The following is a 17,745-nucleotide window of genomic DNA, read 5'->3' as shown; positions in this document are numbered from 1 at the left end:
AACAGAACATGTCAACATACGGCCTACAGAACATTTCAGTATAGGGCCTACAGACCATGTCAACATACGGCCTACAGAACATTTCAGTGTATGGCCTACAGACCATGTCAACATACGGCCTACAGAACATTTCAGTGTATGGCCTACAGACCATGTCAACATACGGCCTACAGAACATTTCAGTGTATGGCCTACAGAACATGTCAACATACGGCCTACATACCATGTCAACATACGGCCAACAGAACGTTTCAGTATAGGACCTTCATACCATGTCAACATACGGCCTACAGACCATGTCAACATACGGCCTACAGACCATGTCAACATACAGCCAACAGAACGTTTCCGTATAGGGCCCACAGACCATGTCAACATACGGCCTACAGAACATGTCAACATACAGCCTACAGAACATTTCAGTATAGGGCCTACATACCATGTCAACATACGGCCTACAGACCATATCAACATACGGCCTACAGAACATGTCAACATAGAGCCTACAGAACATTTCAGTATAGGGCCTACATACCATGTCAACATACGGCCTACACACCATGTCAACATACGGCCTACAGAACATGTCAACATACAGCCTACAGAACATTTCAGTGTATGGCCTACATACCATGTCAACATACGGCCTACAGACCATGTCAACATACGGCCTACAGACCATGTCAACATACAGCCTACATACCATGTCAACATACGGCCTACAGAACATGTCAACATACAGCCTACAGAACATTTCAGTGCAGGGCCTACAGAACATGTCAACATACGGCCTACACACCATGTCAACATACGGCCTACAGAACATGTCAACATACAGCCTACAGAACATTTCAGTGTAGGGCCTACATACCATGTCAACATACGGCCTACAGACCATGTCAACATACGGCCTACAGACCATGTCAACATACAGCCAACAGAACGTTTCAGTATAGGGCCTACAGACCATGTCAACATACGGCCTACAGACGATGTCAACATACGGCCTACAGACCATGTCAACATACGGCCTACAGACGATGTCAACATACGGCCTACAGACCATGTCAACATACGGCCTACAGACCATGTCAACATACAGCCAACAGAACGTTTCAGTATAGGGCCTACATACCATGTCAACATACGGCCTACAGAACATGTCAACATACAGCCTACATACCATGTCAACATACGGCCTACAGACCATGTCAACATACAGCCAACAGAACGTTTCAGTATAGGGCCTACATACCATGTCAACATACGGCCTACAGACCATGTCAACATACGGCCTACATAACATGTCAACATACAGCCTACATACCATGTCAACATACGGCCTACAGAACATGTCAACATACGGCCTACATACCATGTCAACATACGGCCTACAGAACATGTCAACATACAGCCTACAGAACATTTCAGTGCAGGGCCTACAGAACATGGCAGCACACGGCTCATACTTGTTTGATCAAAGAACTTGATATAAGTGGCATATCAAACATGTAAAGCTTGTATGATAACTGAGGAAAAGTCTGCCAAAACCTCGCCTCATTACCATCAACTTTAGAATTGAAGACTCGTCCACTCTTTTGTATTGGGTTCAAACGCTCCCCAAATATCCGTACAAAGAGTGAGTGTGTTTAGTTTACCACAACTTTGAACAGTATTCCAGTTGTATCACTGCTTGTCAGCTTTATGTGGGAAGAAACTCAAAAGTGATGCAGGTCTGGGATGAGGACTACGACCACGGATACGGTGCTGACAAACCTAGCTACATAATCGGGGCGAACCTGGATACAAATCCCCAATCATGGGTTACTGGCGTGCCCATGGATCCAAACTCTGCATGTTGAATTGCCGGGCCTTAGACGACTCGGCTGCCTGTGCCCCAATCTTTCAATTTGTGTTTCAGAATACTGCTGGTACTTAAGTAAACAGCTTACTTGAGAAAGATACATTTTGCGACAAATACATTGAAGCAAACAATATACATGGTACCTACTGCCAGCTGGCTACTTATGGAATAGTTATAATGAAGACAGGAATATGTATACCAAAGTGCATATGACTTTATTACTAATACGTATGTGGGAAATTAGTGAGTGAGTGAGTGTAACGCCGCTTCATATATTATTCCAAAACTGGCAAGGCTGAGGACGTCAAAACCTAGCTTAACACATTTCCGGGACACGAAATCTGCTCTTGTTCGTGATGAGGTAACATTTTAATCACAAGACTAACTCACAGCTGCAGCAACAATAACAAGGTTACTACTATGAATATAGTATGTGAAGTTCTGACAGCAGGGGTTGGTGCAACATCAGAATGTAAGATTAATGTGTGGTGCTGATGGCGATGTTATAAGGCGTCAAAGTTGTCACATTGTCAAAGTTGTCACATTGACGAACGTGTAGTTACTGGAACCATATTCATTCACAGCATTTAGCCGAATGTCGTACATTGTTGCCGGTTTTAGACCATCCAGCTTCAGTTGAAGGGCGTGGTCCTCCCTGGGCATGGATGGATGGGTGATCCATTGACCGCCAGGTTGTCTGTATTCTATGTTGAAACGTTGTTTATAGGAGCCGTTGAAGCCTTTGTCCCATGTGATGGTAATGGAACGCGAGTCCAAGGTGGCGGCTTGCAGATTCGTTGGTGTATCTGGCTTACCTGTATTGAACACAAGTAACGAGAAAAAACTCACAACATCTAAAACCTCAGCTCAACAACACACCTGACTGTTCTCAGAGGTCACATAAAATAAATTTGCATCCATCATTCAAAAATCCAGTAACAAAATTCTGACGCTTTTTCATCCATTATCCTTTGTGCACCACGAATGAAACTTGATGCCCCTAACACTGACTCCCCAACCAACCACAACACACGCACGCACATACACACAGACACACAGACAGACAGACAGAGCTTAATAATGAGATTGCTGTATGTGGCAATGTGGTCAATATCAAAATCGGATGAGGAATATGACACAACGTGTTGTACAGCGTAAATCACCGAATTGCCTTTGGCCCACACTGTCTGCACAGAATCAGCCACATACTACACAGATGTACTTAGAGTGTTCAGGACTCCGGTTCACGAAGCAGTCTTAGCGTTACGTTCATAGTAAGTCTAGTTATACTATTGGATTTACGACTTCTCAATTGACATGCCATAATGTAACGGAAACAATGTTCAAAGCGGCGTTAATCACAACCAACTCATTTGTCGCTTTAACATTTACCGTAGATAATAAGTTGAATGTCTTTGATCATGATGTTGCCCCCGACTGTACACCTACAGGTGTATGTCCCTCGCTCGCCACTGGTCAACTGGTCAAGCTGAAGGCGGGTTGCATCGGGAAGTTTTAACGTGTAGACCCTGCACACAGAGGATGGAGCAAAGAGATTTAATCATACACAGTGTAAGTGTTCTTATTGATAGTGTATGGTAAATGTTCAGGACTGGCGTGGCCTTCCCTTCATAACCGTCATGAAAGCCGTACCTGTTGCGTTTTGAATCGTTTCTGATGTAAGATCCAATGATATCGTCATTTTTGTCCAGCCATTCGAACTTGGCATCTTGCAGTTCGTCGCCTGAAAGTCCATCGACTTTGCAATACATAGATGCTGAAGTGTCCTTCTGTCGCCTTATCCTATCTTCTGATGGAGTAATAACGATTTTAGGGGGAACTGAAATAAAGCAGCACACAAGTTAAGTCAGACAAAACAAACAGCGAAACTGAAATTGAGAACGGATTGGCATGTCTTAGTTGGCAATATCACACATAGTCAACAACAGCTTCCATCATCTCTATCATTCTGCTTGTTGACTCTGTGTTGATTAGTCATCCACTGGCTTCGAATTGTCTCAATCAGCTCTCTTCGTCCATCAATCAATTTACTGTATACACTTTTATGTTAATAAGTATATATACCTATGTTGTTTAGCACTATCCATCACATGCTTGATAAAGGTGTTAGGATCTACACCGAAACGTCGCACTAATTGTAATAAAGAAGTTGTTTATCCATAGAACTCGTCTTACTTAAGTCAAGAGTTGTGTCTCTTAGGCGTATTAGGAGCGGTCGGGTAGCCTAGTGGTTAAAGCGTTCGCCCGTCACGCCGAAGACCCGGGTTCGAATCCCGACATGGGTACAATGTGTGAAGCCCATTTGTGGTGTCCCCCGCCGTGATATTGCTGGAATATTGCTAAAAGCGGCGTAAAACCAAACTCACTCACTCACTTAGGCGTATTAGAAATCTAAGAAGATGGGTTCGAATCCAAATTCACCCTGATAATGTTTCCAGGTTTGTCAGCACCATACACGTTCTCGTGAGTTTCACGAAAGTGGTCAAATACTACTACACTACTAGATGGTACACACTACTGACCAGTGGTCAGAGAATCAACCAGGTCAGAAATGAAATGTGTTCATTCCATCAAATATTCTCCATTGTCTGTCAAGCTACAACTATGAGATAACCACATTCGACTGTAAATCACGAAATAAGAGAGTCTTCCTAAAACACTTACCGTACAATTTGAGTTGTATTTCTCTGCGGACGGTATTTCCGTCTATTATGGCACGACATGTATATGTACTCTTGTCTCCTTTTCTCAGTTCGTCAAAGAACAGTGTGCTGCCCAAGAATGTCTTCTGTGTGAAGTATCTGCAGGCAAAGAAAGAAAGTTGGTGACGGAATTCGTTCTCACGCCATTTCGAGTATATCACGTCAGTTAAATGTGGGTTGAAATTAAGAGTTAGTGATGAGGATGTACTGTTCATGTTGATCGGCGAAAGAGGGCCAGGCAGACAGACATGACTGAATTCGAGAGAGAGTGAGTAAGAGAGAGAGCTACCGAGAGAAAGCGTGAGAGAGAGAGAGTGATAGAGAGAGAGAGATTGAGAGAGAGAGCTACCGAGAGAAAGCGTGAGAGAGAGACAGAGACAGAGACAGATATTAAGAGAATAAATGAATAGTTCCACATAGTTGATAATCACCTTCTTGGACACATTTTATAAGCGAGAATATTGCATGATATTCACAATACGTTTTATGGATGTTAAATTATATTTTTGATACCAGTACCAAAGTTTGTACTATTGATCTTATATTTTCCGCTCCATAAAATGACGATGTGGATAGACAATTGCATATTCCAAGAGCAAAATGTTTATGCACACTCCTTGAACTTTAAGCAGGAAACACCGTTCACAAGTATAACGAAACCTAGTATTTCCGTCCCAAGTCAATCCAGGTGAGTCTCAGACATGGCCATTATGTTAATAATAGTCTTCGAGGAAGTGCCCCTTGCGCCTATTTAAGACTTGCATATGCCCTTGATCATATCACAGTTTATAAATGAAAAAAAGGGAAGTTGTCCGTCATTTGAACCATCTGATACAAGCTTCATGACCACTCTGAATGTATATATTCATCAACCTAAAACTTATTACCCTATTTGGTGTATATATGTCATGCATGTTGATTTTGGTTTATAATTGGCTGCCAGACCCTTCAATGAAGAAATCCTTCTCGACTGTCTCCCTCACACGTATGCACAATGTTGAGGTTTAATGTGTAACTGCGGTTTAGCGCCGCTTTTACCAGCACTTCGGTTGTTAAACAGCGTGTCCGTTTGATGTGGGAGGAAAGTCCGAAGTGATGCACGTACTAGACGTTAAGAAAGCCACGAGCACGAACATAGTATTATAGTGTTGACGAACAAACAATCACAACCTGGGTAATTCTAGGATATGATTCATAGGATTCTGGTCTGTCTTAGGGGAGCATCGCATTGTACGTCTTACACATGACCAGCTGAGCCCTGATATCAGTATGTATGCATAAATAGAACTATTATTTTTATACGATATACTTTTTACTAATATTGTGACGTCATCAGTCACGTGTATCCCTGAAGATTGAGTATTCATACATTGTGCAAAGTGTGGAAAGGATATATTTAGATCAACCATTATTTTCTATCTTTGGATTTCTATTAGGAAGCTAGTTTACATTGATTTGTGTATAAAGAATATTACATATATACAGTTTTAAAACTCGGGCTATAGGCCACCAGTAACCAAGGCTAGGCCACCTCACAGGGGATCATTGGGACTTACAGTACCCCTGCTTCCTGCATGATATCCCAACAGGATTTACGTCATCACTTTAGCTACTGACGGTTGTGAACAATACTAGCCCATATAAAAAGTACTCAGCAATGAGTTGACTTAAAAACACTGGTTGATGATTGTTACATCGTTTATGCTAGGATCACGTGTCACACAGGGGGACAATAATTTTACGATACTTTAACCCCCTGGACACAGCCTTCAATAAAGTCAGTAGATAATAGCATCACGCCAAGTTAAAAAGCAAACATTTAATTATTCACATACATATTTAAAATTTATTATACAGACCAATTTCTTTCAAATAGCTAATAATAAGATGCCCGCTGACACGGGAAAAGAGATCTTTCAGATTTACGCTTTGATAATGTGATCCCTTGTTTGACGTAACAACCGACGATTGAAATGACATGTCATATGATTCTTCTCCATTTTCTTTAACAATATAACAAAGGGAAATATACTGGACAACCCACTGAACCTGCGGAAGGTTCCATCAGTCACTCCCAGACGCATACTTGATAATTCCTCGCCTGTAATTATGGTCTTAAATAACCTAAATAGCCATATGTAGTCGGTACTTATTTGAGACAAATGGAAATGTCAGAATTAAGAAATAGAATAGAGATATTGTGAATTTGAAGGCCTCCTGAAAAACAATAATACTGGAATCATTAAGAGGTAGACATTTTCATATTTTGGAGAAGGTGGGCGTGAAAAGAAAATATGTTGACGGAAAGGATGAGATAAAATGTTCCACCTGTTGGCTGGAGGATAATCTGGGTCATAACGTGATATGGAATAGCCGTTTGGGTACAGCCAGTCTACAGTTACATCTCTGCCGCCTGACGGTTCGGTGACTTGGCAATACAACGCTAGACCTGTGTCCCTTTCCCGCCTTATAACGGTCTGTTGTGGAAGTATGACAACCCCTGAAACAATAGGAAGAATACTTACACCAAACACGATTGATACCAGACCAACTAAAATGGGTGTATGGATTGGTAGATTGACAAATAGGAAAACAATGGTGAACAAACATTACGATTTCAACATGGCGGAAAAAAATAATCTTGTAGGTATAAAATAGTGCTTATTAATCATATATGTACCATAGTGCATAAGGGTGTTTATAATTTTACTGCCATGCCTATAGTATTGTATGCATCTCAAAGTAACCTTTTGTGAAGTACTACTTTCAAGGGAGACCTGTTGAGAGGTTTACATTTTAATTGAAAGACCTGCTTGGATCTATAACTCTTGGATTTATATTTACAGCCTAGTATTGTGCATCTAACGTTGGTATTGGACTAGTTACAAATCACATATTTCATAATCGAACCTGCAACCTCACAGATCATGTTTAGTTTTGTAATCCACTGTTACCCACTGAGCCACCGGGGCTAGTGGTCAGCTTCGGTTCTCGGACTGTTCCCTCGCAGTGTATTATAGTTATGGTGTCTTTAGTTGCCTGATGCGGTGTCATATTAGGTTAGCGGAAATACTGTACGAGGCGTCAAATATCGAATTTATTATGCTTTACATTTTCTGATATCTATATAGAACATTTTGCCTTACATCAGAGATTTCCTCATCGGTACTACTAGCAAAGCATTTGACGGTCATTGCTGATGTCAAAGGGAGACCACTCTTCAAACCTTGTTGAAAATTTAAACTAGAATCTTTCTCAATAAAGTCCAGAATGTGATCTTAAAAACCAGAAAAATGTCCTTGCATATGACAAGAGGGTATAATATTGCATGTAACAGTAGTCTAAAAATCTGTATGTACCAGTAGTGTATAACGTCGTTTGTATCAGTAGTGTATAATGGTGTATATATCAGAAGTGTATACTGGTGTATGTATCAGTAGTGTTTAATGTTGTATTTACCAGTAGTGTATAATGGTGTATGTATCAGTAGTATTTAATGTTGTATGTACCAGTAGTGTACAATGGTGTATGTAACAGTAGTGTATAATGCTGTATGTGCTAGTAGTGTATAATGGTGTAGGTACCAGTGGTGTATAATGTTGTATGTACTAGTGGTGTATAATGTTGTATGTACTAGTAGTGTATAATGTTGTATGCACCAGTGGTGTATAATGTTGTATGTACCAGTAGTGTACAAGGTTGTATGTACTAGTAGTGTATAATGTTGTATGTACTAGTAGTGTATAATGTTGTATGTACTAGTAGTGTATAATGTTGTATCTACCAGTAGTGTATAATGCTGTATGTACTAGTAGTGTATAATGTTGTATGTACCAGTAGTGTACAAGGTTGTATGTACTAGTAGTGTATAATGTTGTATGTACTAGTAGTGTATAATGTTGTATCTACCAGTAGTGTACAATGCTGTATGTACTAGTGGTGTATAATGGTGTAACTGGCAGTAGTGTATAAATTCCTCTTTATAAGTAGTGTATAATGGTATATGTTAACATAAGTGGTAATCCCAGAAACCTGAATTGAAGCTCCAATTCTACAAACATACTCCAGGGAATACATTCATAAAAGTCCTCGAGGGTTTGAAAGCGGTCGACATCTGACAAGTCAGTTAGACACTCACCATAAACATTGAGATGAAAAGACTTAAGTATTGTGTCACCACCAACTTTTCCTCTGCATGTATATGTTCCGTGGTCTTCAAGCTTCACTTGATTAAACTTCAGCTGGCGTCGTCGACCAAGTTTCCTTGTGTAGACCCTGCAAGGTGTCAAAAGGAGACTCGTAGAATATATTCACGCAGAAGATCATAACGTGATTTGTAGGTATCTGATACCCGTATATATAATTTTAAACCCAATACGTGTCTGCAACTTGCATGGGAACATGTGAAGGAAAACTCGTTTCAGGTTTCACTCGCGGGGTGTTCGGCACTTTAGTGAGTGAGTGAGTATGGTTTTACGCCGCTTTTAGCAATATTCCAGCACTATCACGGCAGGGGACACCAGAAATGGGCTTGGCACATTGTACCCATGTCGGGAATCGAACCCGGGTCTTCGGCGTGACGAGCGAACGCTTTAACCACTAAGCTTCCCGACCGCCCCGTTCGGCACTTTAAGTGATGAACGTGCGTGAACATCCCTGGATCTTTTGTATCGTGGTGTACGATCCCATTCATCTTCGAACCTTGCAATGTTTAGTTTTATACGTACACAGCTATTGTGGCATTGTGGCTTATTGTGGCATCTCAATGTTCGTTGCAGCTCAGTAGATGTGACGTCACAGCGAGGATAATGTAGCGCTAAAGCACGATCTCTAAAACTGATTAATAATGTTCTTCAAATATAATCATTAAGTGATGCGTCCATCACATCAGCTGCGTCAGTGATTATTGTGACTTGAAAACCCGAGTGATCGATCATTTACCAAAGTCGTGCCAGAAAAGTCAATAACATTCGAAAACACATAACTTTATTTCGCACTGTAAAATACAAAGTTATGCGAAATAATCGAAGCACTCTCTTTCATAGACGTCAGACGTCAAGCTGAATAGGAAGAAGAAGTTTATTTGTGAATATAGGTACATATACATATACCGGGATGTGGTACGGCGTAAACCACTTCTCTGGCCGCCGGGTCTCGCTGACTGTTCGTATCAACAGTCGAGCTGCTTAATAATTGATCAAAACGGATGGTAAGTTAAAATGATCTGATTGTTATTTCATTTCGACCTTCATATTAGCTTTTGATCTTTTATGTATTTGTTATTTGTGTCATCTATTTCCTGAGATGAAAAAGAAACGAATTGTAAAACAGCAAGGATCCGAGAAAGAATATGAATCCCCAGCGACCTGCGCTTGTCTAAAGAGGCGACTAAATGGATCGGAAGGTCAGGCATGCTGACTTGATGGTATGTCATCGTACCCCAAATGTATGCCTCAATGCTCATGATGACTGTAAATGTATTGTCTGGATCAGCCTTTTACAGACCGTCATCACATATCTGCAATACTGCTGAGTGCGGTGCAAAACAAAAACAAACAAAACACGAAATGCATTCTGAATATCAAGCTCAAAAAATGACGGATGCATATCTTTGATTTGTGGACTGGAACATGATTGGCACGTTATACAATAAAACAATGCTAGTATTAATAACGTATGTTCGACAAAATGATTGATGGACGTAAATCATACTTAAATTACGTACCAGCATATGACAGTACTGTAAGGGAGTAATACTTGGGTAAATAATTGCAATGTAAGGCATGTTTTACAAACGTTACAATTTTACAAATACTTGTGATGTAACTTATATATGTAGTGGTTACATACCAGCAAAGGCTTGTGAAATAAGTTAGTTATAAAAAGGGGCTATGATTGTGAATCAGTCGACTACAATAATCACCTGCTGCTTTTGGGGTCATTTTCACTGAAAGGTCCAATGGATTTGTTGTTGTTGTCAAGCCATTCTAAGTTGGCAACTTGATCGTCTGAGAGTCCCAGCGCCTCACAAGTGAGGATCTGTTCACCTGTGTCTTGGACTCGCGTTATATCTCCAGATGTGGAGATGACAATATCTGGGGTTTCTGAAATAGATTTCAATCATGACGTACTCTGGCAACTTTGTATGAGCGTGATAGAGTTCTATTCGCTGGAGATAAAAAAAACCAACAACAACCACGGCTTCAACAAGGAAAAGTCATTGATGTTTCTGTTGTAGAAAAGACAGGCATTTCACAGTTATGGTGTAGGTAATACTACTAATAATAATAATGATAATAATAATAATAAATATAAATATAATGATGATGATGATGATGATGATGATGATGAAAATAATAATAACAGGTTGGAATACAGTAGTTTGGTAATAACATAGGGAATAAAGCAACGATTATGACAAGGGATTAGAACGATATGATATACATACCATAGTTTTAAATAAAAGCGAGAAAAAGTTCATTGCAAGATTCCGACTTTATCATGAGCATGTGTTTAAGAATCAAATAGTGACAATAGCAGGGTTAAGCGAAAAGGTGGGTGTATCCTGCACCCGTCAAGAACACATACAAAGGCAAGGCAATTGTTCCCCAGAAAAAAACACCAAAAAACGCGGGAACATATGGTACAAGTAAAAACAACAGCTTTTGAAACAGTCGTATTACTTTGAAACCTGTGTGGAAAGAGCATGGACGATTGTCCTCAAACGTTGTGCAATGTACACGTCATAGGTTATGGCTGCTGGAATACGGCTCGACATGGAGGGAAAGTTGTCTGCTGGGAAAGTGAAGTCATCGCTCTTGTCATACAGTCTTGTGAATATGTATGCATAGTTATCAATATGAAACAGACGGGGGTGTTTCACTGGTCTCTTCAATGTCAAGTTCAGGCGGGTACATCAGTTGGAGGTAGCTGGCAAAGCTATATCATAGTAATACCATATGATAGAAAGCAATATATCCTGAGTGAGTGAGTGAGTGAGTGAGTGAGTGAGTGAGTGAGTGAGTGAGTGAGTGAGGTTTAAAGATATTAACCTATAAGGACAAAAGTTATTTCATGTGCGAGTCTCTTACCATTGAAATAGAGCTGTCTTGATTTATTCATAGTCGTATCCCAGACCTTTCCTCTACACGTATATGTGCCTGCGTCTTCATCTCTCCAATTTTTGAAGAATAATATTAAGCTTCGCCCTGAATAGGATGTGTGGATGCTACAAGCAAAGGAAAAGATAATGAAGATTCGGAAACATTGGAGCCACATTCCTGCAAAGTGGTAAACATATCATTCTTACTCAAGTGGGTACCCGTGCTATATTCATTTTGGTCCCGACTCGGTTATTTATAGGTCCCAGTCATGTAGATGAACTACTGATTAGTTCGACTTAACCATCAGATTAAAAAAAAACCCAAACAACAGAATATTCTGTACCGTTTGTCCCAGTCGCGTCCAATAACATTGTTGTTCCTGTCCAGCCATTCTAACTTGGCATCAATACCGTCTGGCAGTCCAGGAACTTCGCATTGCATTGGAAACGAAACGTGGTACGCCATTAATTCATCCATTGGTGGACCAATAACGAGTTCTTGGGCACCTGAAAAAGTCACATGAATATCAAGCAATGAAAGTGATGTGTCTGTTTTCTAAACTCAGGATGAGTGACCTCACGCCCGGTGCTCATTCCTGGCCACATCCAGAACCATCTCAGATCTCAACCCGGTCATGAACTCTGGATGCATCCCTGACCTCACTGCATCCCTGACCTCATCCAGGACCTCATCCTGTACCTCATCCAGGACTTCACCACATCCCTGAACTCATCCTGTACCTCATCCAGTACCTCACCGCATCCCTGACCTCATCCAGGACCTCATCCTGTACCTCATCCAGGACCTCACCACATCCCTGACCTCACCGCATCCCTTACCTCATCCTGTACCTCATCCAGGACCTCATCACATCCCCGACCTCATCCCTGACTTCATCCCTGACCTCAGTCTGACCTCATCCAGGACTTCACCACATCCCTGACCTCATCCCTGACCGCATCCCTGACCTCACCGCATCCCTGACCTCATCCCTGACCTCACCACATCCCTGACCTCATCCAGGACCTCATCCTGTACCTCATCCAGGACTTCACCACATCCCTGAACTCATCCTGTACCTCATCCATGACCTCACCGCATCCCTGACCTCATCAAGGACCTTATCCTGTACCTCATCCAGTACTTTACCACATCCCTGAACTTATCCTGTACCTCATCCATGACCTCACCGCATCCCTGACCTCATCCAGGACCTCATCCTGAACCTCATCCAGGACCTCACCACATCCCTGACTTCACCTCATCCCTGACCTCATCCTGTACCTCATCCAGGACCTCATCACATCCCCGACCTCATCCCTGACCTCAGTCTGACCTCATCCAGGACTTCACCACATCCCTGACCTCATCCCTGACCGCATCCCTGACCTCACCGCATCCCTGACCTCATCCCTGACCTCACCACATCCCTGACCTCATCCAGGACCTCATCCTGTACCTCATCCAGGACTTCACCACATCCCTGAACTCATCCTGTACCTCATCCATGACCTCACCGCATCCCTGACCTCACCTCATCCCTGACCTCATCCTGTACCTCATCCAGGACCTCATCACATCCCTGACCTCATCCCTGACCTCAGTCTGACCTCATCCAGGACTTCACCACATCCCTGACCTCATCCCTGACCGCATCCCTGACCTCACCGCAATCCTGACCTCATCCCTGACCTCACCACATCCCTGACCTCATCCCTGACCTCATCCTGTACCTAATCCAGGACCTCACCACATCCAGGACCTCATCCAGGACCTCATCTCTGACCTCATCTTGTACCTCATCCAGGACCTCACCGCATCCCTGACCTCATCCCTAACCTCATCCTGTACCTCATCCAGGACCTCACCGCATCCCTGACCTCATCCAGGACCTCATCCAGGACCTCACCGCATCCCTGACCTCATCCAGGACCTCACCGCATCCCTGACCTCATCCAGGACCTCACCGCATTCCTGACCTCATCCAGGACCTCATCCTACACCTCATCCAGGACCTCACCACATCCCTGACCTCATCCCTGACCTCAGTCTGACCTCACCACATCCCTGACCTCATCCCTGACCTCAGTCTGACCTCATCTCTCACCTCATCCTGTACCTGACCCAGAACATCCACATGATGATATATGTTCCGATCAAGACCTTTGATGACTACGCAATTAACGTGTTCTTACCATACATTCACTGTAGACACAGATGTTTTTGTTCTGACCATGTCTAAAGTGCCCCAGCTGTATAATCACAGAGTTGAGGACGGCTTTTTGGAGCTGGCGGACATTTCCGGAACACACCTGCCCAAGTGATTGCTGCATCACTTTAAGCATGTATATATTGACATATACAGCAGTCAAGACAGTTGTCACACATAGCTACTGGGCTATAATATGTCCAGTGTGGTGCCGCCTACAAACAGTCAGCTTCAGCTCGATTCTAGCTCAATACAACTCGTTTATGAATCTGTGGATGGGGATGTACAACACTGATAATGAGAGTGACACAATAACCATGGTATGGCAGCGGTCAGAGGTCAGCGTCATGATTATCCCCCGCTTTGAGCGAGGTTAAACTCACTCACTCCTGAAAATCACGGAGAAAGGTCTATAGCTCTGTACAAAAAGGAATTTAAGACAATGTTCGAACTCATTTAAGATTGTGACTGGTAACATCATTCTGTAAATTGAATTTCTGTGAATTGAATAGTTTTTGAGAAAATGTGTGTCAAAGGTGAATCGGACGGACGGATGGTAGAGCGGACGGAAGTACGGACGGACAGCATTACAGTAATATTAGCATTTCAGCATAATACTGAATGAAGCCCACAATCAAAGCCACAATCATATAATATGACTGGCATGTTCTTAGCTCAACTACTGGCGATGTAGTGCCCTATACATTTGACCCAACCCTGTCCAAACAACATGAGTGAGTGTAGTGGGTCTACGAGGATGTTCTTATTACTAAGTTGAATTAACTAACATAAGATAGTTATGCGATAAATCGCAAACGTACAATGAACAACGCAGTGTGGTTTACTTCACGATAAAACATTGTTCTATCATGACGTCATTTATGGAGATTCGGACATTCGCTCGTAACTTGACGACGACGTTATTTTTGAGAGGGTTGTGTCTCTTGAGTTGATCCCAATAGATGATCCTGGGTAATGCAGATAAAAGCGATGGCCGAACGATCGCATCCAAAACCGGGGGAGATATGACAATCGGTATTGGGAGAGAAGGTACAGGTAATCGACGTGAGGATTGTGAGAATATGCGGGAAAGACCCACCTATGCATATAATGGACTTGTCCGACATTACCGAGGTCTGATTCTATTGAGAGAGTCATCTTTTTTAAATAAGGATAACTTATTTTTAAAGCTTGTACATTGTATCATCATCCTCAAAAAGAGTGATATAAAAATATACAACTTGTGGATCGTACAATAATACACTGCAGGGAGAATAAACCGCTCGGGGCTGCGACCTTCATGGTTTATTCTTCACGCAGTGTTTCATTGTACGATAATGTGTACTTGATCCTTAGCAAACTTTGTAATAATAATAGACATACGATTATCATTACATCAACGCATTAAGCCATGCAATTGCTTGTAACATGATAATATGGAAATCATGACCCAGAGTATACAACTTAGACAACCGGACACGTGACCTTTTCGCCATGAGTCAACCCAGTGATAATCTCACATTATTTCTGCTGGCATCAACACCATGTTTGCTGGCAGCACAACTTGTGGAAATTGTTTCACATACGTTGTACATAATGTTAGCTTATCGCGAGGGGAAAACGGAATATGTGGCTGTGCACCACGAGCGTTTGTGTGTCGCCATTTGTGGTCATGTTTAAGCTCTGTTCAGCATTTGCATGTCCAGTCGATTTTCAGTGAATTCGGATTTTCTGGAACTAGGATGATATTTCGAGTATTTAGAATGAGTGAGTGATTGAGTTGGGTTTTATCGCTGGTTTTAACAATATTCCAGTTATATCGCGGCGTGTCAGCTTAATTTGGTAGAAAAGCCCGAGGTGATGTCTCAGACGTTACCACTTCGGTGAAACCCACGTGCTAAAAAAAACTAGAAAAGTAATCGAGGTGAAACGGGATTCGATCCGCAACTCATAGATATATGGCGTGCCCAAGGGACAAAAATCTGCACAGCGAATCGCGGCGCCTTAGACGACTGGGCCACCCGTGCCCCTCGAATATTAAGAAAACACTTGTGATGAATCATTCATGCACACATTATACAACATAAAACCGTCGTTCAAAAGAAACTCTACTTACACACAGCAAGGGGGCCCAAACATATTACCAATAGCAGGAGGTGTCTCATGTCAGCGTCCGACATGGCTGTGAGCTGCAAGTCTAATGGTTGCTCGTCAGCTGGTAATCTGTGAAGTGTTAAGTACATGTAGGGTACGAGTGGCGTTTAGTAATATGGCGGGCTTTTGCATGTGTAGGCGTCAAACATTTCACCTTTCAAATGTCAAACTGTCAGATCTGACTGGTAATTGTAACAGGTTCGCCAGTCTGCAGACGATTAAAATGTTTTTCATATATGCCAGACTGGTCCCAATTATTAAAGTCATATGAGGTAGACGAACATGATCGTGGACATGTACATGGTACACACATATGTGGTCTGCCGTATATGCATCAAAGATTGTAATGATTCTGAAAGTATTAACGCTAATGGTAAAGGTGCACATCTCAGCCTCTCAGACTCTGAACCAGCCAGTTCCTGTTACATCTCCTTAATGCCCCGGCAGAATACAAACAAATACCAGGGTATGGAACCACCGTTCCTGGCATACGTTCTATCAACTAAACCGTAACAGGAGACACAATTAGAATTTGCAATAGTTGTCGACATGCAACAATAACTGACGAAAAACAATACATTGCAATAGTTGTTCATATGCAATACAATCAGAAATAACACAAAATTGTGATAGTTGCATAGATGCAGTCGAAAGGAAAAATAAGACATTGCAATGGAAACGTACAAAAAACATGAGATTTAATAATTACAGAAGACAAAGTAAGATCTTGCAATAGTTGCATTCATTATATACATGAGTGTGAGATATGCAGTTGTATGAAAATGATAAAACTCTTTTTTTCTTCAAAAGTTATCAAAATTTCACTGTTATGAAAATAAAACCCCTTATTTTCACTTGTGTGAAAATCAAAATCAGTGTTTTCATGACACTGGAATGACGGAACTAGTTTCATCCAGAATTACCGCCCTTGGAAGTTGTCTCCCATTGGTTGTCTGCTGGCGTATAACCTGGACGAAGCAAGACGAGTAAACACATTTCACCTTTTGATATTGACTACTTGATGTACTATTTGCATATTACCAAAGAAACTAACACCATATTGTTTGTCGTGTTCTCGTTTTACTTCAGTGCCACAACCTGCGACGATGCCGGTCACTGATCTTTGCCATTGTTGCAGCTTTTTCGTATTCCTGGGCATTCCCACTGATGAGCCAGAAAACAGCTTTTTAATATTTTTGTGACATGTTATGTTCTTCAGCTTAGTTACGAACAGAACGACGTCTCACAAAATCGGCATGACGCCATGAAAAATGAATTATACCATATCACGGATGCCTCCTTCGTGAAGTGTAAATCCTCCCCATTTGGGATTTTTGGGTGGAACGATTGCTTGTCGTACGTGGCAACTTAATGGATCAATTTAGGCTCGGTTTATAGCGTGTCAAAATAACTTAACACTGCAATCGTTGCTCATAACATCAATCACTTGATTATGTGGCACAGACTCAATTGACACAAGTTTAATTATTGCTGTGTGCGGTCTTGTGGCGAGCGTAGTTGCTGTGGAACAGTTCTAATCAATGAAGATGGGACAAATGTTACTTACGTTATGTATGCACTGTAACAATTGAAGACGAGTGATTAATCAGGTGAAGACATATACCCCTGCATCAGTCATTATTATGTCCTTAACACGAAGCTGTGCATCACGGAATACCATATGTGGCGAGA

General features: G+C 41.9%; 1 protein-coding gene across 1 annotated transcript; it reads right to left on the bottom strand.

The window, feature by feature from the left end:
• Positions 1 to 2,079: 2,079 nt before the first annotated feature.
• Positions 2,080 to 17,740, bottom strand: LOC125375937 (hemicentin-1-like). The gene is made up of 11 exons (XM_048386995.1): positions 17,621 to 17,740; positions 16,016 to 16,122; positions 12,034 to 12,196; positions 11,679 to 11,815; positions 10,511 to 10,691; positions 8,726 to 8,862; positions 6,916 to 7,087; positions 4,550 to 4,686; positions 3,518 to 3,704; positions 3,257 to 3,393; positions 2,080 to 2,679 (listed from the first exon to the last, which is right to left on the bottom strand). The coding sequence occupies exons 2-11, from the start codon at positions 16,077 to 16,079 to the stop codon at positions 2,387 to 2,389; spliced, it is 1,608 nt and encodes a 535-aa protein (XP_048242952.1). The 5' UTR covers positions 16,080 to 16,122; positions 17,621 to 17,740; the 3' UTR covers positions 2,080 to 2,386.
• Between the last annotated feature and the right edge of the window lie 5 nt (positions 17,741 to 17,745).

The sequence above is a fragment of the Haliotis rufescens genome, unplaced genomic scaffold, assembly GCF_023055435.1.
Source record: "Haliotis rufescens isolate VD_foot unplaced genomic scaffold, xgHalRufe1.0.p SCAF_63, whole genome shotgun sequence".
NCBI lineage: Eukaryota > Metazoa > Mollusca > Gastropoda > Lepetellida > Haliotidae > Haliotis > Haliotis rufescens.
The sequence above is the reverse complement of the archived record's forward strand: the minus strand, read 5'-3'. Positions and strand labels throughout refer to the sequence as shown.

Bases quoted from the DNA above. Each gene is read 5' to 3' on its own strand.
- LOC125375937 (XM_048386995.1), bottom strand. From the start codon at position 16,079: ATGTCGGACGCTGACATGAGACACCTCCTGCTATTGGTAATATGTTTG. The intron at 7,088-8,725 runs GTGAGTGTCTAA...CTATTGTTTCAG, and splicing joins TTTTCATCTCAATGTTTATG to GGGTTGTCATACTTCCACAA. The intron at 2,680-3,256 runs GTAAATGTTAAA...TGTTCAATACAG, and splicing joins CATTCAACTTATTATCTACG to GTAAGCCAGATACACCAACG.